We start from the raw sequence: 22,586 nt of genomic DNA, 5'->3' as shown, positions 1-22,586 counted from the left end.
TGCTCTGTTTCTCTCAAAACTAAATAAATAAACATTAAAAAAAAAAAGTCCAACTCTTGATTTCAGCTCAAGTCATAATTTCAGGTGGTGAGATCAGTCCCATTGTTGGGCTTGTGCTGGGCATGGAGTCTACTTCAGATTCTCTCTCTCTCTCTCTCTCTCTCTCTCTCTCTGCCCTTCCCTCATGCACTTGCATGTTCTCTCTTCACAAATAAAAATAAAAATAAAAATATCGTATATGACATCCTTGCTCATAAAGTATATTTTGAGGTTGGTTGCTCAAGACGAAAACAAAAATCTTGCACCTAAGATGAAAATACTTTTTATTTTTAAATCGGAGATTAAAGAATATAAGTATCTATCTAGAAATTTAAAACTTCACAGATGAAACCAAATTATAAAAGGTATAAACATTTTTTTAATGTTTATTTTTGAGAGAGAGAGGGAGAATGAGTGGGGGAGGAGCAGAGAGAGAGAGGGAGACACAAAATCCAAAGCAGGCTCCAGGCTCTGAGCTGTCAGCACGGAGCCTGATGTGGGGCTCAAACTCACAAACTGTGAGAATCATGACTTGAGCCGAAGTCGGACACTTAACCGACTGAGCCACCCAGGTGCCCCATGGTATAAACATTTTTTAAAGTACTAAGTTCATGAGGTGATAATTAGGAAAATTGAAAGAATGATGATGGTAGAAGGGCAGAATTAGTTGATATATGTAAATCATCTTATGATTAAGCCCTTTTAAGATTATTTAATGAGATTAACCAAATATTTGATTCTGAACAGGCAGTGTTTCCAAACTCACAGTGGCTCCTGTTCCAGGAGTTTATTTGTAAATTGATATCCTAGGGAAATGAAGTCTTAGTTCTAAACAGTGTTATAAGTGGTAGTTTAAATCTTAGATGAGGCTATAAAAACTTGTGTAACCTATAATATAGCCAATATAATTTTGGCTAAAAAAATACTTACAAGTACTTACGGGCTTACTTGGAAACCTAAGTAGCAATTATAGCATTATTTTTGCAGGAAAATGCAATTTATGGTATGTGCCACAGTGAAAATGGAATACTTGCCTCTTAGAAGTTCCTTTGCCTCTTTGTGTGAAGTATTAGAGCAGTGGAAAGATAAAGGATCTGCTGCTGCAAGCCATATTTCAGAACTTCAGAATTCTCTCTTCTTACAGAGGAAATGGAGGACCAAGTTACTCCCTTCTCCTGCAAAGATAGCTGCAACCCCAGCTTCCTGTAACAAGTAAACATTTGTCATTTTGGAGAGTAGGTGTCTTTATAGGCATGAATGGAAATATTGAGAAATACCTTGTCTATTTAAAACTAATGTTTCTGGGGCGCCTTTGTGGCTCAGTCATTTGGGCGGCCGACTACAGCTCAGGTCATGATCTCGTGGTCTGTGAGTTCGAGCCCTGCATCGGGCTCCGTGCTGACAGCTCAGAGCCTGGAGCCTGCCTCCGATTCTGTGTGTCTCCGTCTCTCTCTGTCCCTTCCCTGCTTGCTCTCTCTCTCTCTCAAAAATAATAAACATAAAAAAAAATTAAAACTAATGTTTTGTTTTCAGGGAAATCTTCCTCCAGGATATAAGATCACCCTAATTGATATAGGACTTGTTATTGAATATCTTATGGGAGGAACTTACAGATGCACCTACACTCGGAAACGTTTCCGATTAATTTATAATAGTCTTGGTGGAAATAATCGGGTATGTAATATTTTGGGGGGGTGGTTTATATGTGTACTTTATACACTTTGTAAGTTAAAAATTCATACACTTTAAAAGTTTAAAACTACTAAATATAAGAACAGTGAAGTAACATCGTCTTAAAAATGGTTTTTTCAACTAAGATACATAGAAATATTTTGTAATCAAAATCTAAAATCATTTTTGTATGCATATACACACATGTATATGTGTGTATATGTATATATTTATACATTTATGTGTGTGTATATACACATATATGTATATATGTGTGTGTGTGTATATATATATATATTTGGATTGATTATTGAATTTTTATAGAATATTAGTATATTTAAGTCTGTAAAAACGAATAAGCTTTCATTTTCAGAGGTCTGGCCGAAATACCTCCAGCAGCACTCCTCAGTTGCGCAAGAGTCATGAATCTTTTGGCAATAGGGCAGATAAAAAGGAAAAAATGAGACACAATCATTTCATTAAAACAGCACAACCCTATCGACCAAAGGTATGTTTGCATAAATACTACCCTTTCTGAATTTTGTTCTTTCTAATTTACTAGTATTTATGAAATAAAAAATTGCTTGTTTTAGTAAGAATCAACTTATGTTTGTAGATACATTTTTGATTATTTATTTTCCCATATACAAGAAGATATTCATTATGAGTTAACAATTCTATTAAGTTTTTGTATTTAGCTGTGATAATAAAAATTTTTAAATATTTTGATAAATGCTAAACTGCCTCCTCTTATTCCACTTTAACTTGATTAACAACATGCAAGACAATGTGTCTTATCCAAACTTGTCTTTCATTAAAATTATGTTTTATCAGATATTGAAATATTTAGGCCCTTTAATTTTGGAAAACTTTATTACAAAGACATTTTTAAATTATTTGTTCATTCAGGAATAGAATTTGTTGATTCATCACTTATAACACCCAGTGCTCATCCCATCCAGTGTCCTCCTTAATGCCCCTTGCCCCTTTAGCCCTTTCCCCCACCCAACATCCTGCCAGCAACCCTCAGTTTGTTCTCTGTATTTTAGGAGTCTCTTATGGTTTGTCTCCCTCTCTGTTTTTATCTTATTTTTGCTTCCCTTCCCTTATGTTCATCTGTTTTGTATCTTAAATTCCACCAATGAATGAAATCATATGACATGTCTTTCTCTGACTGATTTAGCTTAGCATATTACACTCGTTCCAGCCACATTATTGCAAATGGCAAGATTTCATTCTTTTTCATCGCTAAGTAGTATTCCATTGAATATATATACACCACGTCTTCTTTATCCATTCATCAGTTGATGGACATTTGGACTTTTTCCATCCTTTTGGCTATTCTGAAAAGTGTTGCTGTAAACATTGGGGTGCATGTGCCTCTTTCAGATCAGCATTTTTGTATCCTTTAGATAAATACCTCATTCTGCAATTGCTGGGTGGTAGGATAGTTCTATTTTTAATTTTGTGAGGAACTTCCATACTGTTTTCAAGAGTGGCTGCACCAGTTTGCATTCCCACCAGCAGTGTAAAAGCTTACCCCTTTCTCTGCATCCTCGCCAGTATCTGTTGTTGCCTGAGTTGTTAATTTTAACCATTCTGACAGGTGTGAGGTAATATCTCAGTGTGGTTTTCATTTATATTTCCCTGATGATGAGTGATGTTGAGCATTTTTTTTTTTATATATATATAAGTTAGCCATCTGGATGTCTTCTTTGGAAAAGTGTCTATTGATGCAAATACCTTTTTTTTTTTTTAGAAATAACATTTTGGTAAAATTTGAGCTATAATAAAATCAAGTATATAAAATTTATACTATTTTGATTTGATTTGTGCAGTTGTATGAAGTTGAACAGTACAAAGGAGATTTTATAAAATTCTGAGATTAACGTCATATGGCCTTATTATAATGAATCTTAGACATTTGTTTTCCCTTGAAGATTGATACAGCTGTGGAAGAAGGAAAGAAAAAAAGAGCCAAAGATGAAATTGTAGACATTGATGATCCAGAAACCAAGCGCTTTCCTTATCCACTTAATGAACTGTTAATTTGGGCTTGCCTTATGAAGAGGCAGGTCATGGCCCGTTTTTTATGGCAGCATGGTGAAGAATCAATGGCTAAAGCATTAGTTGCCTGTAAGATCTATCGTTCAATGGCATATGAAGCAAAGCAGAGTGATCTCGTAGATGATACTTCAGAAGAATTGAAACAGTATTCTAAGTAAGTTAGATTTTATCATTTCATTTAAAAAATACATCAAGATCATATTTAAATGGAGGTTATAGTGTCATGCACTGTGTGGGTATATATGTGTATATATATATATATATATATATATATATATATATACATATATATATATATATAATTTTATTGGTACAATTAAAATATATTTTTTTTTATTTTTTATTTTTTTTTTTTTTATTTTTTTTAATTTTTATTTTCAACGTTTATTTATTTTTGGGACAGAGAGAGACAGAGCATGAACGGGGGAGGGGCAGAGAGAGAGGGAGACACAGAATCGGAAACAGGCTCCAGGCTCTGAGCCATCAGCCCAGAGCCTGACGCAGGGCTCGAACTCCCGGACCGCGAGATCGTGACCTGGTTGAAGTCGTACGCTTAACCGACTGCGCCACCCAGGCGCCCCTATTTTTTTTTTAATTCAGAAGGAAACATTGCTGCTTATGCATGTAAAAAGAGGTTTATTATATTGTTTAAATTCAAGAGTTAAATATTTTGGCAAGAAAGAAATCCATAAGTCATCTTATTAATTGCACATACTAGCAATTAATTCGATTAGGAAAAGTTTCATTTGAAGTGGTAAGGAAAGGAAGAAAGTGAGGTTTGAACTGTGTTCTAAGGAAATGAATTCAACTGGAAGGGCATTTCAGAGGTGGAGCTACATATATTGAAGAGTGAAACAGTTCACAGAAGTTTACACTTACAGGAATAATAGAATATTAAGCTGAAAAGATACTTTGTAGTAAACTTTATGATAGAAAATAGGACCTCCCTCTGCCAAAATGGACTGTCTTTGGAAGAGAGTCAGAGTTGTACTGAAAATAACAAGCAGGATCTTAGAATTACTTACTGATTATCTAAGGTTCAGGTGTTTTCATGATTAGGTTAGTCCCTGTTCACATTAGTCTTTCTACTGGCTATCAACCCTTTTCTATGTTTGAAATACTATATAGATACGACTTTTTGAACAGAGCATCTGAACATTGTCAGTTTGGGTTTCCTGTGAAACTGCAAGTTTATTTCCAAGATGAGGAGAAAGTGCTCCAGAGTTACCTTTTCAGACTTGTTCTTAATGTGACATATTTTAATATTTTGTGATATCCACGTAGTAGTAGATATCTGAAAACATAGAGCTGTGATTCTAATGCCTTACAGTTCCCTGATTGTGTGCGTGAAAATATTAAAAATGGGAACATGTTACGAAATTATTTAAGAATAATGTTTAAAACTGCAGTTTGGTAGTATGAATGTTTTGGTTTTTATCTTTTGATAGTGATTTTGGTCAACTCGCAGTTGAATTATTGGAACAGTCCTTCAGACAAGATGAAACCATGGCTATGAAATTGCTCACTTATGAACTGAAAAACTGGAGTAACTCTACCTGCCTCAAGTTGGCAGTTTCTTCAAGACTTAGACCCTTTGTAGCCCACACCTGTACGCAAATGTTGTTATCTGATATGTGGATGGGAAGGCTGAATATGAGGAAAAATTCCTGGTACAAGGTATACTTTAGAAACAATTTGGTATAAAGTGTGTGATTAGATAAAAAGAACAGAGGAATTAGCCCAGATATATAGTAAAATGCCCCGATTTATGAGGGTGGTGGAGGTGGCAGTGTTGGCGTTTTATCTCAAGTGGCATGAAATGGCCTCTTTTTTCCTCCCTATTCTTCACTCTGAATCCTTTTCAAGTGTAACGTATAATGATTATTGCCCCTCTCTGAGCCAGAGGCATGAGAGCAACAAATGGAAGTGTTGGTGTTTATAGCCCTGACTAGGCATGAAAAAAAGTTGCTTCTTTATGAAAAGATAATTTCAAATTCTCAAGTCCAGGATCTGTCTACTAACTTAATAATTTGTTACTTTTAATTTACTTGTATATTGGATGTACCTAGTTTTATGGTTAAGAATTTGGATAAAATGTTGACTGGTACTTTGGGTTCCTCACAGTGAGAGATACTACTTTAAACTTTCCTTTTCATTATCTTATATCTTAAATAAGGTACAGAAATGTAGAAGGCAGAAATCAGGCAAGTAGTTTAACCATTGTAAGTGGTAACAAATACTGATCATCTAATAAAAATAATGGTGAAAGATTAACCAATAGAAAACCTGATACACAATTATAATTTCTTTGTGTTTTAGGATTTTGCAGTAATACATAAAATTTTACAAATAAACTTGTTTGTTTATAGAGGCACAAGCTGAATAATCATGTTATGACATGGAACACTTGCATTGAGATTTAGGATAAAATTACGCACATAGCAATTTCATAAGGCTTTAATTTTATTTAAACAAAAATGTGTTTTCTGAACAGATTATGAACTGGTTTTTTTATTTTTTTATTTTTTATTTAAAAAAAATTTTTTTTTTAACGTTTATTTATTTTTGAGACAGAGACAGAGCATGAACGGGGGAGGGGCAGAGAGAGAGAGGGAGACACAGAATCGGAAGCAGGCTCCAGGCTCTGAGCCATCAGCCCAGAGCCCGACGCGGGGCTCGAACTCACGGACCGTGAGATCGTGACCTGAGCTGAAGTCGGAGGCTTAACCGACTGAGCCACCCAGGCGCCCCTGAACTGTTTTTTTTTAAAGGACACATCTATAATAATTTTTCTATAATAATTATTAAGTCTTTTCTATATCATCATAATCATAATACTGACATGTTTTGTTACTCCTTAAAATAATTCAACCTGGGCCTCTTTAAATATAATATGTAAGTAAAAAATTATGTTTTTGAGTTTTTTTTTCCCCTGTGCTAACAGGGGCAAACTGGCTAACTAATAATCAAGATATTTAATAGCTTTTTATTCTTGAAGGTCATTAATTTTAAAATGTAAACTTACGTGCTTCTAAATTTTTAGGTCATATTAAGCATTTTAGTTCCGCCTGCCATATTAATGCTAGAATATAAAACAAAGGCAGAAATGTCTCATATTCCACAATCTCAAGATGCCCATCAAATGACAATGGAAGATAGCGAAAACAACTTTCAGAACATAGCAGAAGAGATTCCCATGGTAAGGAGGAAAAATGTTTTTAAGTAAATATAAATTTTTTGTGAATAAATATATGATAAGTGTTATTTTTATTTTAGGAAGTGTTTAAAGAAGTAAGAATATTGGACAGCAATGAAGGAAAGAATGAAATGGAGATACAAATAAAATCAAAAAAGCTTCCCATTACAAGAAAGTTTTATGCCTTTTATCATGCACCAATTGTAAAATTCTGGTTTAATACGGTATGTTGTATGTTTTTAAGCTGTATGAGCATAACAGTTTTAAAGGATAGGCTTTAGGGGACCTTTGGTCTAAAGTCCGTATTAACTTTGACATAACTTAGATTACTGACAAGCCATTTTCCATTTAAAAGAGCACATGTTTAACTTAGTTTTATCTCATTTGCCGTCATAAAAAATGACAAACACTAACAAATCTTAGATCAAATTGAAACTAGAAATTTTCTAAGCAAAAATGTGATAACCATATGCCTTTGTAAGTGGGTATCAAATACTAATTGTCCACCAAAAACATTGGCAAAAGTTAACCAGAAGAGACACTGTGTCAGTATGTCAGAAAGACATGTCTTTGTGCTTTAGGATTTTGCAGAGAATGTGTAGGCTTTTTTTTTTTTTCAACGTTTTTTTTGGTTTGCTTTTTTTTTTTTTTTTTTTTTTTATTTATTTTTGGGACAGAGAGAGACAGAGCATGAATGGGGGAGGGGCAGAGAGAGAGGGAGACACAGAATCGGAAACAGGCTCCAGGCTCTGAGCCATCAGCCCAGAGCCCGATGTGGGGCTCGAACCCATGGACCGCGAGATCGTGACCTGGCTGAAGTCGGACGCTCAACTGACTGCGCCACCCAGGCGCCCCTAGACTTTTTGAAATGAACCTTTTTGCAGTGTTAATTTGAAGGTCAGAAGTAATCTAGGTCATTCATACCGTTATATTTATCGGCTTATTTCCTTAATCATACTATAGTACATGTTTTATCATCTGACACATAATTGGCTTTTCTCTTGCTTTCTGGAAGAACAGTTTTTTTTCTCCCAGGTAAATATGTCCATGGGGGAGAGGCTCACCTCAAGAAATATATGAGATTAGCCCCAACTTTTAACCATGGGTTGAGTGAATGAGTTTTTATTCATTCCCCTTCCCAGAAAAATTGTTAAAAAAAAAATTTTTTTTAATGTTTATTTATTTTTGAGAGAGACAGAGTACGAGTGGGAGAGGGGCAGAGAGAGGGAGACACAGAATCTGAAGCAGGCTCCAGGCCTTGAGCCCTCAGCACAGAGCCCGACAGAGGGCTCAAACTCACAGACTGCAAGATCATGACCTGAGCTGAAGTTGGATGCTTAATTGACTGAGCCATCCAGGTGCCCCCCAGAAAAATTCTTAAATTGTGTATTTTGTTATTATTTTATTGTTTTTCACTTTCATCACATTTGCATTCATGTGAGTGACTATTTAAAAATGGATAGCCCTGGTGGCCAAATAGAGATATCTCTTTCTTCTTATTTATTGGAGTTTACTTCCCTACCCTGCCATATCTTTAATCATGAATATGGCTTATTTTAACACTTGGAGAGGCAGGGAGAGTGATGTGAGGATTCTTGAATACAATTGTTTAAGGGTCAGCTAAGTCTTGGGTCTCCTCTGAAATGAAATGAGTCTTCAGATGTTGTTATACATAGATCTTATCACTTTACCCCAATCTTTTCTGTTAAGAGTATCACAAGTGGGATGATCCCTTACCTAGGGAAGATGCTTTTTTTTGTTCTTAATTTGTTTATTTTGAGAGAGCGAGAAAGAGAGAGTGACATGCTAGCAGGGAAGGGCAGAGAGAGGGAGAGAGAGAATCCCAAGTAGGCCTATACCATCAGGTCAGTGCAGAGCCCAATGTAGGACTCAATCCCATGAACTATGAGATCATGACCTGAGCCAAAATCAAGAGTAGGATGCTTAACCAACTGAGCCACCCCTGTGCCCCAGGAAAATGGTTTTCATATCTGTTTTCATTTCTTGGGATTCAAATCCACAGTGACTGGGAGTTAGGAAAATACCAGTTGTATTTCTGGGAATGCTGTTTGGTTGGGGGAAGAAGGAAGCAGGTAGTATTTGTTTCTTGATGATGATAGTGATGAATTTCTAGAATATATTTAATGTATAGGTATAAGTTAAATGGAATTATATGAACTATGCTGAGAACATAAATCTTGTATAATTTTTCCTGTGTGAAGTACTGAAAAGTCATCAAAGTTCTAGAACAACACAGTTATACTCTGGGAACCATTTGTATTTTGATTGATAAAAGCAGTGTATACACTGAAGAGTTACTTCTAAAACTTTAATGATTGAAGCTGGGAGATAGTTCACAGGGGCTCATTTAGTCTCTTTTTCTGTGTGTTTGAAAATTTTTATAGTAAAACATTTTACTTCATAATACTATTTATATTTTGTATTTTTTTTAATTAGCTGGCATACTTAGGATTTCTGATGCTTTATACATTTGTGGTTCTTGTACAAATGGAACGATTACCTTCAGTTCAAGAATGGATTGTTATTGCTTATATTTTTACCTATGCTATCGAGAAAGTCCGTGAGGTATGTCTTTAGTTTTTCCTACCAGTAACTTACTATATGTGTGGAAGGTGTTTTGTTTGTTTTTTGGTATGGGTATGGGTATGTGTATGTGTATGTGTTATCATTTCAGTAGGTGATGACATTATAGAACATGTTTATTTTTACTGTTCTAAAAATTGTGGCGTAAGAATAGAAATCAGTGGGGGTGCCTGGCTGGCTCAGTTGATTAAGTGTCTGACTCTTTTTTTTTTTTTTTTTTTGGAGACAGAGACAGAGCATAAACGGGGGAGGGTGAGAGAGAGAGGGAGACACAGAGTCTGAAACAGGCTCCAGGCTTTGAGCAGTCAGCACAGAGCCCGACTCGGGGCTCGAACTCACGGACTGCGAGATCATGACCTGAGCCGAAGTCGGCCACTTAACTGACTGAGCCACCCAGGCGCCCCAAGTGTCTGACTCTTGATCTGAGGATCATGAGTTCATGTTTTATATATTTATGGAATCTGTTGTTTTACAAACATGTTTGAAAAAATTAAATTGTTAAATGAAAAAAGTAAGTTGCAAAGAATTTTTTTAAGTGCACATTCATAAAATAGTTCTGTAAGGATTCTTTAGATTATAATAACAGTGGTTGCCTCTAGTCGGAAGGGAAGTTAATTGGCTGAGGAACCAAGAGTGGATGGGAGACTTTTCAATACTTACTTTTTTTAATGTTTATTTACTTTTGAGAAGAGAGAGAGAGAGCAAGCACAAGCCAGGAAGGAGCATAGAGAGGGAGGGCACTCAGAATCTGAAGCAGGCTCCGTGCTGACAGCAGAGAGCCCGATGTGGGGCTCAAACTCGTGAACCATGAGATCATGACCTGAGCCAAAGTCAGACACCTAACCGACTGAGCCACCCAGGTGCCCCTTCAGTACTTATTTTTATATACACTATAATTTTAAAGCTGTAAATATACTACCGTTCCCCACCCAAAAAAAATTTTTTTTAATTTTTATATTTAAGGGAAGAGATAAGTACAGGTACTTAAACCACTGAGTTGTTTACTTTCTGCAAATAAGATACCTTTGGAAGATTCTACTAGGATATTCTTTTGTTGTTTCGATGAAAAATAAAACAACTTTCAGAAGTATCTCACTTTCTAGAGAACTGTGTTCTAATTTGAGATTTTCAAATTATTAGTAAGATGACCTTGATTGAATAGGTCATTTATTTGTGGGTATATATACATACTTATATGGGTTTATATATACACACACATATATGTATGTGGAATGAGGACAAGTAGTATCTGTCTCTGATATCTTACTGAATTGTTTTAGTGGTCAAATACATCATCAGATGGCAAGATAATCAAACATATTTTGCCAAATGCCATGTGAGAAATACTGTATAATTTCACTTATATATGAGATCCAACAACAACAACAAAAAAAAACCAAACAAGCAAACACAAAAACAGACCTGTAAATACAGAGAACAAAGTGATGGTGGAGAAGGAGGAGAGGAGAGATTGGCAAAACGAGTGAAGGGGAGTAGGAGGTACTGACTTGTAGTTATGGAATGAATAAGTCATGGGGCTGAAATGTACAGCATAGTTGGAATATAGTCATTGGTATTGTAACAGCATTGTGTGGTGACAGATGGTAGCTACACTTGTGAACATAGCATAAGGTACAGAGTTGTTGAATCACTATGTTGTATACATAAAGCTAATGTAACGTGTTAACTGTACTTCAATTAAAAAAATACTTTGAAATATTAAAAGATATAAAATTCTACTGTGATATTATAATTGAATGCTGGTGTATGTTTTAATAGGAAGAAACTGATTTCTTAAACAGCTTAATTAGATTTTTTTTTTTTTTTTATCCTTAGATCTTTATGTCTGAAGCTGGGAAAATAAGCCAGAAGATTAAAGTGTGGTTTAGTGATTACTTCAATATCAGTGATACAATTGCTATAATTTCTTTCTTCATTGGATTTGGACTAAGATTTGGAGCAAAATGGAACTTTGAGAATGCATATGATAATCATGTTTTTGTTGCTGGAAGATTAATTTACTGTCTTAACATAATATTTTGGTATGTGCGTTTGCTAGACTTTCTAGCTGTAAATCAACAGGCAGGACCTTATGTAATGATGATTGGAAAAATGGTAAGTTGAGAGGCATCTAATAATATTCATGGGTTTATTGATATGTTTTCTTAAAATCATAAAAACCTGTTACTAACATAGTTTTGCTTGAATTAGAGAATGTTACTTCATTTTTATTTGCTTCATACTTCAAATCAGCCATTCCTCCAGATACTAACTTTTGAAGAAAATGTGATGGGATAAGATTAAAACCATATTTTTTTGTTTTATCTTGAAATGTTTTAGTTTTTAAATGCTACTTTCTAGAAGCATTTGAGATGAGAATGAAAAATACAAGTTTATTAGCTACTTGTTGAAGTTCTTTTCGTCTTTACTACTACTACTACTACCCTAAACCAGTCCATCATCTGGCACCTGCAGTAATGTAGTAAAATCTGTTTACTCATAACCACTGTGGCCTATCTTTATATTATAGCTAGAGTAATTTCAAAATGCATATCTGAATATATCATACCCGCTTTGTAAAAAATCTAAAGCTTTTTCATTACCCCTAGAGATCATTATACTTAATGAAATCCTTAAACCCTGCCCAGTATGACTTCTTGCTTTTCTTTTTTTACTTTTAATTTTGAGTTAATTATAGATTCACATGCAATTTTAAGAAATGATGGAGATCTTATGTACTTTACCTTGTTTCTTCCAATAGAAACATCTTCCTTGCTTTCTAAGTCTCCTGTCTTTTTTTTTTTTTAATATATGAAATTTATTGTCAGATTGGTTTCCATACAACACCCGGTGCTCATCCCAAAAGATGTCCTCTTCAATACCCATCACAGAGATCTAAGTCTCATCTCTTAACCAGTTTTTGACCTCTTAACTATGCTGTAGTCATACAGGCTTTTCTCTAATTTTTTTAACATAGCCCCTATCATGGTACCATAGCTTATGTTCTTCTTTCTGCCAGAAATGACTACCCTTATCTACACTGACATCCTTAGCTTTTTTGACTAAGTTAGGTTTATCCTACAGATCACATCTCCAACATGATTTTTTTAGGGGAGTTTTTTTTATCTTTTTCTGCTAGATCAAGTTTATTTGCTGTATAATTTTATGGGGCCCATGTTCCTCTTCTACAGAATATTTATATCTGTCTAACTATATTTTATTTTATTAAAAAAATTTTTTTTAACATTTATTATTGAGAGACAGAGACAGCATGAGCATGGGAAAGGCAGAGAGAGGGGAGATACAGAATTATTGTTAATTTATTGCAAATATATGCAAATGTCATAATAATTATTTAGGTTGATTTATTGTAGTAGATTAAAGTACAGATTTATTGTAAATGTAGTCTCTTAATCTGTGTGGGTCTTCCCCCTGTAGATTATTATTTGTGGATGAATACTATGTTGTTGGAGTAAGACAGTATTCACTTTTTTAGATGTAAATACTGAGCACTTGTACACTTAGATAAGTGGATAGAAATTAACTCTTAGAATTCTTGAATAATGATTTCACTTAATTCTTGGAATTCTTGAGTAATGATACCAAAATTCACATTGTGATTTAACAGTAAATTTTTTCTTTATTGATTTATTAGGTGATAGTTCAATTAGGCTCTTTTTCAACTTTGTTGAAATTACAGAATTGCAGACTACCTGATTTGTAAAAGGATTTTTTAACCATTTATTAGTTTCATTTATTTTTTCAACACCCATGCTGATAATTCAGTTTATTGTTTTACTTAGCTCCTAGGAGGTTTTCACAGTGTAGGATAAGGCACCATGGTGTGGAGTTCAAGATGGGTGAGAACAAATACCTTTTTGTATATGAAGTGGGCAAAGAACAAATATCAAAGGGAGGTAGAAGAGCGAGTCTGAACCTCCAGTATAACAATACAGCAATTTTAAGAAAGAGCACATGTGGAAATTGATTCCCTGAATCTGCCCATGTGTCTATACCTCTTTAAATCTTCATGGACTGAAGATAAGCAGACTCCAGTTGGAACCAGGGATATGGTTCATTGTATAGAAAATGATCTGAACCTGTCTAGCTTCACAAATCAATTTTTACATAATCTCCTTGACATTAAGGTTTATGTAGTGATGAGATTTTTCCTGAATGCTAATACTAGAAATAAAAAGAAATACAAAAGATTCTAGTTGTCTATTACAACGTTAAAAACTATTTTAACATGAATAATTGTCATTGTTTTTAAATTCCCATATATTTTAACATTGTTCATTTTTTAACAGGTAGCCAATATGTTCTACATTGTAGTGATTATGGCTCTTGTATTACTTAGTTTTGGTGTTCCCAGAAAAGCAATACTTTATCCTCGTGAAGCACCTTCTTGGACTCTTGCTAAAGATATAGTTTTTCATCCATACTGGATGATTTTTGGTGAAGTTTACGCATATGAAATTGATGGTAAGGGTTTATGTTTACAAATTCATCTTTTGGTTATTTTATGTTTTAAAGTTAGATTGCATTACAGTAATATTACATATTTTCACAAGTCAAAATATTACTAACCTAAGCCCTCTCAAAATACATTAGTTTAGCCCAGGGAGAGGAAAAGAACTACAAAAATTAATTGGAAAAAAGTATTTTTAGAACTTTTTCAGCCATAAATGGAAATCTGGCCTAACCTGGCTTACAAAATAAGGACATATATTCGCTCATGTGACACAGAATTCAGAGGTAGTGGTCTTTGGAGTTTGTTAATTCATAGCTGTTAACATTTGTTCTTTATTATCCCACTGCTCAGTAATCGCAATGTCTGATTCATACAGGTTTCCTTTATGATTGGAAGACTGTCACTAGTAGAGGAAAGAGAGTGTTTTCTTTGGTTCTCTTAAGGGTAAAATGTCCCTTTCCCAGAAGCCCCCTATTGAACCTGTTCTTTCAAACTCATTAGCTCACATTGGCTTCATCCTGCTTATCTCCGAAACAGTTGGGGTGAGGGTAATAGGATTAGAACTAATCCAAATATGGTAGTGGATAAACTCTTGAATTACAAAATTCAACTGCACAGGTCATAAACTTTTTAAAATTGTTTTAGCTCATGAGGCTAGATAGCTTGTGAACATGGGTGATGCTGTCAGCTTTCAGGGATGTTCTACAGACCTCTACATTTGCATTATAGAATCTTTATTTTGCATTATAGAATCTTTGTTTTATTAGTTTTGCTCTTGATCTCTTTTATACTCTCTCTCATCTTTATTCCTCCCTCACCCCATACCTGTGTTGCTCCCTAGGCACCTATTTATTTAGAGGATGGTTGTTACCAGATTTTGCTTAAAACTGAGGTTTTACCAGTCTGGTCAAATTTTATGTTTAATGCTTTCCTGTTTAATGCCCTTTTCAGGTTTTCATTTTCTGCTTTTTTTCTGATGTAGTTCTAGTTTAGTATTATAAAGTATTGAATATAGCTTTTTAGTCTCCTTCATTCTCTTCCTTGGGTACTTGCTTTGTCAAACTAATGTGAATAGAATAGAAATAGATTCCTAAAGCTTTTTTTTTAAAAAATGTTGAGAGAGAGAGCGCGCGCAATGGGAGGGGCAGAGAGAGGATCCCAAGCAGGATCCTCTTGCTGTCAGCAGAGTCCAAGTCGGGCCTCAAACACACGAACCATGAGATAGTGACCTGAGCCGAAATTAAGAGTCAGAGTCTTAAGTGACTGAGCCACCCAGGCACCCCAAGAGTCATAACGCTTTTTAAGACCAAAAAAATGTTGTGCATTTGAGTGTTTCAGTGGTGTATATATTTTTAAATGATTACTAAAAAATGCTAATTATAAGCATTTATATAAAACTTGTCACTAATTCATGATTATTTAATTCTAATGCTTACCCTTCTTAAATTATTTTGCCTTATTCTTTTAATACCCTGGTGGGTACTAAAGCCCTTCCCTTCCTTGTTTTTATTCAGCTGTGTTCTGGTTTCAGAAACATTCCTGGTGAGGTTGATGAAAACCAATGATTAAAATCTAATCATTATCTATTTGAAAGGCACTTAAACCACTCTTTCAACCTTCTTTTGTGACATAGTAAGATAAACTCAGTAATCTTCATGTTTGTAAATTTACTATGAGTTTACCATACCCTTTTATAGTTGTTATTTTTTCTTACAGAAATGCTGTAGTGTGGCTAAATCTGGGAATTTTCTTCTACTTAATGTTCCTTGAACTAAACCCTGCCTTGAATTGCATACATAATACAACTGTATACCATCTCATCTAGATTAGGGTGGTAGAACAGATACCCACATCCTTCACAAAGTTTTTCTATTTTGGATTTTTTGAGAAAGAGACTGAGAGAGAGAACATGAGCGCAAGCCAGGGAAGGGCAGGAGTGGGAGGGAGAGTCTTAAGCAGGCCCACATGCTTTTACTAGAATCTGAAACAGATTTCTACATAATCGAAACTTCCTTCAAAAGTATGTAAATACTAATTTAAAATAGTTACTGGTGTGAATACTATATCTAAACTGTTTTCTTCTTTCCAAAGTGTGTGCAAATGATTCCACTATCTCTCAAATCTGTGGTCCTGGGACATGGTTGACTCCATTTCTTCAAGCGGTCTACCTCTTTGTACAGTATATCATTATGGTCAATCTTCTTATTGCATTTTTCAAGTAAGAATTTTATGTAGTTGCTTATTATAATGAGATCATTTAATATATAGTTTTCATTTTGAAGGATATGTACAAAATTTCAAATACAAAAACTTCATAGAGCTTAAACTATTAAAATTATCTTTGAAAATTACGAATAGGAAGGCATGCTTTTTCAAATCAACATGCAGTTCTTTTATAAATTTAACCTTGATTTGGTAGTTTTACTATGTTGCCAAGGAATACACATTTAGTATATAAAACAAAAAGGCAAATAGAAAATTCATCAGTAATCTCATTTATATTTTTTGGTGTACCTCTTTCTGTTATTTTTTATGAATATTTGTGAATACTTTTCTGTTCAGAAATAATGTTCTTATATTTTGTATACTGTTTTTAATTAAGCAAAACATAACTATTATTCAACATTAATAAATACCCCTCTCCAGTTTTTTTTAATGTTTATTTATTTATTTTGAGAGACAGTGAGCAGGGGAGGGACAGAAAGAGACACAGAAAATCCAAGCAGGCTCTGAGCTGTCAGTGCAAAGCCAGATATGGGACTTAAACTCACAAGCAGTTAGATCATGACCTGAGCTAAAATCAAGAGTGGGACGCTTAACTGACGAAGCTACCCAGGCACCCCACTCCAGTTTCAGGAATATCTGATATTCCATGATAGAGCCTAATTTTTCAACCAATATGTTACATTGTTGAGTTTGTCTATAATTTTTTTGTTCTCAAAAACCATGTGGTTAAATTTTTATCCATCCTTAAGTATGTTTTCCTAAAAGTTGAACTGTTTGATATATGCATTTTTAGGACTTTTCTGCATTTAAACTAAAGTAGACTTGCATCCTCAAATCTCTGCCAACACTAGGTATTGTTATCTTTAATGGTTGCTAGTTTGATAGTACATAAAAGTATATTGTTTTTATTTGCGCTTACTTTGCTTCTACTAAGATTTATTATTTTCTTATGGTTTTGTCATTTGTATATAATTTTAAAATTTTAGGATCATATTTTCTGCTCATTTTTCTGGGAGTTTATAATTAAGACCTTCAATAGTATCAAACTTGTGCCTTATACTTACTGCATGTATTTTTTCCAGTTTCTCATTTGCCTTTTAGTTTATGTATGGTAGAGTACTCTTTGGAATCCTTGTTTAGAACAGAATTATAATAAAATATCTAGTATTTAAAACTTTAAAGTATGATTAACTATGTTTGTTTTATTTTTTTTTTCCTTTGTTATTCAAGTAATGTGTATTTACAAGTAAAGGCAATTTCCAATATTGTATGGAAGTACCAGCGTTATCATTTTATTATGGCTTATCATGAGAAACCAGTTCTGCCTCCACCACTTATCATTCTCAGCCATATAGTTTCTCTGTTTTGCTGCATATGTAAAAGAAGAAAAAAAGATAAGACTTCAGATGGACCAAGTAAGTAAAATATATTAAGGCAAATATTTGTGTTTTATCACTTATCAGTACTACACTGAAGGCTAAGTGTTAACTTTGTTCAGAAGACTTAATTGCTAATGTTACTATAAAAACTTCTGTTGAATATGTCTGAACATAAAAGAATTTTGAGTATACTACAATGTCTATAAAACTGAATTTAGTACTAAACTTCCTTTTGAGTGTGGTATGTCTGTTTGTTTTCATTAAAATGATAATGGAAACCATAACATTTGCTGTTCTATAAACCGTTTTTGCTGCTCTGTGAACAATAATACTTTTATTCTGTATACTACATGAGACTAATCATACCAAACCTTGCTTTTAATTTTACAATGGTTTTCTGCTCTACTAAATTGGTTCTTAAATTCCTCTACCTAGATAAATGAGGGGGAGGTATAAAGAGAAAGATAGATAGGGTTAAGAGTATTTAATAGGAAAATGAAAATCAGAAGAGGATGATGTACCTGAAACTATTCTGCTAAAGAAAAAAAAAAAAAAGGAAATATCTGCCCATTCCTTTAGAAACACTACAGTAAAAAGAGAATAAGTATATAGATGATGGATATAGTCTTATGAACCCTGAATAATTCATAAGACCCATGACTGCAATTTGATATCTTGATAGTCTTCATTGATTTTTTTGTTCTTTTCCCTGCTTAGAACTTTTTTTAACAGAAGAAGATCAAAAGAAACTACATGACTTTGAAGAGCAGTGTGTTGAGATGTATTTTAATGAAAAAGATGACAAATTCCATTCTGGGAGTGAAGAGAGAATTCGTGTCACTTTTGAAAGGTTCAGAAGCTTTTTAATTATAATTGATATGTCAGAGTGGGTTTTTTTTTATGTCTTCTACATGCCCATTGTTCAATTTATGTTTGTCAAATAAGTAAACTTAATAATAGTTTTACATATTGGAAGACAATTCAGTTCTTTACTTCTAATACTTAGTGTAAGTCAATTTCTTGTTATTTTTTGGCCTTGTTATAGAGGACAGTGAAGAGTCAGTGGAGAAAAGTGAAACTATCCTTATTGTTTTAAAGCATTTTTTTTTCCCATTAGCTTTGCTACATTCTGGAAGCAGATGGTAATGTTAGTTCTTTATATATGTAGCTTTATACATATTTGTGTGTGTGTGTTACTTTGATGTGCAGAAATCATAATAAATAGCCTATGAACAAAAATGTTTTATGAACTCTTACATTTTACTATAATAGAATTAGCAGTGGATCCTTCTTAAACATTAAGTGTGCCTTTTATAAATAAATAATCATATTTTATATCTTGTGTGAGTACATGTAAAATTTCTTTTTACCATTGGCATTTATTGAGATTACAGAAAGAATCTCTCAAACATTAATTTTTAACATTTATAAAAAGCCTGTGTTTCTCCTACAGGGTGGAGCAGATGTGCATTCAAATTAAAGAAGTTGGAGATCGTGTCAACTATATAAAAAGATCATTACAGTCATTAGATTCTCAAATTGGCCATTTGCAAGATCTTTCAGCCCTGACTGTAGATACATTAAAAACACTCACTGCCCAGAAAGCTTCAGAAGCTAGCAAAGTTCACAATGAAATCACACGAGAATTGAGTATTTCCAAACATTTGGCTCAAAACCTTATTGATGATGGTCCTATAAGACCTTCTGTATGGAAAAAGCATAGTGTTGTAAATACACTTAGCTCCTCTCTTCCCCAAGGTGGTCTTGAAAGTACTAATCCTTTTCTTTGTAATATTTTTATGAAAGATGAAAAAGATACCCAATGTAACATATTTGGTCAGGATTTACCTGTAATACCCCAGAGAAAAGAATTCAATTTCCCAGAGGCTGGTTCCTCTTGTGGTGCCTTATTCCCAAGTGCTATTTCTCCTCCAGAACTGCGACAGAGACCACATGGGGTAGAAATGTTAAAAATGTTCAGTAAAAATCAAAAATTAGGCAGTTCATCTAATAGCATACCACATCTGTCATCCCCACCAACCAAATTTTTTGTTAGTACACCTTCCCAGCCAAGTTGTAAAAGCCACTCAGAAACTGTAACCAAAGATCAAGAAACTGTTTGCTCTAAAGCTGCAGAAGGAGATAATGTAGAATTTGGAGCATTTGTAGGTAAGTTTGGCAAACTAACATTTGTATATAAATATTACTTATTTTTTAATTATCACCTGGGGTGCCTGGGTGGCTCAGCTGGTTGGGCCTCTGACTTCAGCTCAGGTCATGATCTCACGGTTCATGAGTTTGAACCGCATCGGGCTCTGTGCTGACAGCTCGGAGACTGGAGCCTGCTTCAGATTCTCTGTCTCCCTCTCTCTCTGCCCTTCCCCCCGTTCATGCTCTGTCTCTCTCAAATATAAATAAACATTAAAAATTATAATTATCACCTTAGAAGTAAAAATAAGTAGCTAATTAATAAAACTATGAACTTGTATGATAAGTGGACTACTTTTCATAGAGTATAGTTCTAAAATTTCTAAAAAGAATCAAGTCAGGGAAATAGGTTGAAATTGAGCTGTAATAGTTCTATTGGCACATTCTTCTTTGGTGAATTTACTATAATAACAGTTGTATGTAAAACTTACTTGGGCTCTTTTGAATTTGAGACTCTTCTACTGAATTCAGTTAACTAGTTGACAGAACCTGAGTTTTTCATAAATGTTAAATATTTGGGGAATAATAGAAAGGTACAGAGGAGGCTAGATAGAAATAACTGGAAAAGATCAGTGTCTTACAAATAGGGTGACCATATAATTTTTCAGCCCAACCAGTACACTTTTGAGAGTGACAGGGTACAGTAAATTACATTAGGGCAATAGGGAAAACCAGGACTCTGGAAAGTGGAGGATTTATGGTCGACCCATTTATATACCCAGAGAGAAGAGCATTTCAGAAAGGAATGACTCATTCTTAACACGTCAGCTAGCTGAAGTAAAATAAGGACTGAAAATGTATTTATTTTGGCAGTAATAATAAATTAATGACCTTTGTGAAATCTGTTTCAGTGAAGCAGTTGAGGCAGAAGCCAGATTATATTGAAATAAAGTGTGAATGAGAGGAGGAAATGTAAAGAGGGAGACTGCAGATGGGATGGGCAATTAAAAGCTTACTATTAAGGCAGGGCGCCTGGGTGGCTCAGTTGGTTGAGTGTCCCGACTTCAGCTCAGGTCATGATCTCACAGCCCGTGGGTTTGAACCCCGCGTCAGGCTGTGTTGACAGCTCAGAGCCTGGAGCCTACTTCGAATTCTGTGTCTCCCTCTCTCTCTGCCCGTCCCCTGCTCACGCTCTGTCTCTCTCCTTCAAAAAATAAACATTAAAAAAGAAGATTAAAAAAAAAACAAGCTTACTATAAATATAAAAAGAAAGAACTCATAATGTGGTTTTTGTGTAAGGTTTTTTATTTGTTTTGTTTATTTTTAATTATTTTTAATGTTTATTTGAGAGAGAGAGGCAGCGTGAGCAGGGGAGGAGCAGAGAGAATGGGAGACACAGAATCCGAAGCAGGCTCCAGGCTCCAAGCTGTCAGCACGGAGCCTGATGTGTGGCTTAAACCCACAAACCGTGAGATCATGACCTGAGCTGAAGTCAGACACTCAACCGACTGAGCCACCCAGGCGCCCCTTACTTGTTTTATTTTTAATGATGGAGAGACCTAAGCATATTTAAATGTTGACAGTGTATCATATGGAAGGAAAAGATGAAGAGGGAACACTTCATAGAGCTAACGTTTCCTTGCATTTGGGAGAATATAGTGTTCTAAGAGTCTTCCTGTTAGATTATTAAAGTATTTTAAAAAAATTTCTTAAAAAAATAACTTGGGTCGTTTGTGGACATGACCAGAGTGTTCTGAGGCATGAGTGATGTCCTCTATCTCTTCAGGTTTGAGTTTTTTCATCGGGTGGCATCCTAACCTTGTCTTAATATTTATTTGAGCTTTCCCAGCTTAGAAATTTACCTAGTCGTGGAACATGTATTGAGATTGGTCAGAGAATATGATATGTCCATGTAAAATCTCCACATGGAGGCCAACCCTGTAAGTTATCTAGGTACAGAGCATACTGATCTCTACTACTAGGTTATATACAGTTTACTGTGGATTTATAGAGACAGCTTTGCCTACATAAAATCTATCCCAATGTATTCTGTAAAAGCACATTTTTAGTCTGTTAGTATATTGCCATTGGGATGGATATATTTAGTTATCTATATATTTATATATGATTTGTGTATATATAGTTTGGATATGTATGTATAACATGTGTAGTTTTTTTTTTTTTTTTAACTTTCTTTTTTAAGTTTATTTTTTTTGAGAGACAGAGCAGAGAAGCGGCAAAGAGAGAAGGAGAGTGAGAATCCCAGGCAGGCTCTGTGCTGTTAGTGCAGAGCCTGATGTGGGTCTCGTACTCACGAACCATGAGATCATGACCTGAGCCGAAACCAAGAGTTGGATGCTTAACCAACTGAGCCCCCCAAGCACCCCATGTATTTTTATATTTATTAATAGTAGAAATGATCGCTTCCCTCTTTTTAAATTTCAAGCAATTCATATCACATGTTGGATTCTTTTAGAAGGCCCTTAGGCTTTTGCTGTTACTGTAAACTGAATTACTCATCTTCTCCAGCTTCTTGACAGATATTTTTAGTATTTATCAAAAGATCTATAGGAAACTTCAGAGCCCTCAAAACTACTTGGAAAGCAATATGAATCACTTGTTTATATAGACTTTAAGCAATGACGTTATTTTGATAAAAAGTAAATATTTTTGTTGTAATCTTTTTTTTTCTCTTTAAGGACACAGAGATAGCATAGATTATTTACAGAAGTTCAAAGAAACATCAAACAAAATAAAAGAAATGTTATCTGTAAGTAAATCT

The 22,586-nt window shown here is 34.4% G+C and overlaps 1 protein-coding gene across 1 annotated transcript in view; it reads left to right on the top strand.

Annotated features, from left to right (window-relative positions):
• TRPM7 (transient receptor potential cation channel subfamily M member 7) overlaps nt 1-22,586 on the top strand; it is a 123,838-nt gene that overhangs the window by 71,450 nt on the left and 29,802 nt on the right. Inside the window, exons 14-27 of the mRNA XM_086710668.1 lie at nt 1,573-1,713; nt 2,084-2,218; nt 3,651-3,931; nt 5,226-5,454; nt 6,821-6,976; nt 7,054-7,197; nt 9,431-9,559; nt 11,414-11,692; nt 13,888-14,062; nt 16,143-16,269; nt 17,508-17,692; nt 18,374-18,506; nt 19,110-19,825; nt 22,504-22,574. Coding sequence (XP_086566794.1) covers nt 1,573-1,713; nt 2,084-2,218; nt 3,651-3,931; nt 5,226-5,454; nt 6,821-6,976; nt 7,054-7,197; nt 9,431-9,559; nt 11,414-11,692; nt 13,888-14,062; nt 16,143-16,269; nt 17,508-17,692; nt 18,374-18,506; nt 19,110-19,825; nt 22,504-22,574 — 2,901 coding nt within the window. The remainder of the gene's footprint in view (nt 1-1,572; nt 1,714-2,083; nt 2,219-3,650; nt 3,932-5,225; nt 5,455-6,820; nt 6,977-7,053; nt 7,198-9,430; nt 9,560-11,413; nt 11,693-13,887; nt 14,063-16,142; nt 16,270-17,507; nt 17,693-18,373; nt 18,507-19,109; nt 19,826-22,503; nt 22,575-22,586) is intronic.

The sequence above is a fragment of the Puma concolor genome, chromosome B3, assembly GCF_028749965.1.
Source record: "Puma concolor isolate L17-30 chromosome B3, mPumCon1.1.hap2, whole genome shotgun sequence".
In the NCBI taxonomy this organism is placed as follows: domain Eukaryota; kingdom Metazoa; phylum Chordata; class Mammalia; order Carnivora; family Felidae; genus Puma; species Puma concolor.
Note: the sequence above shows the minus strand (reverse complement) of the source record. Positions and strands in the feature narration are given on the sequence as shown.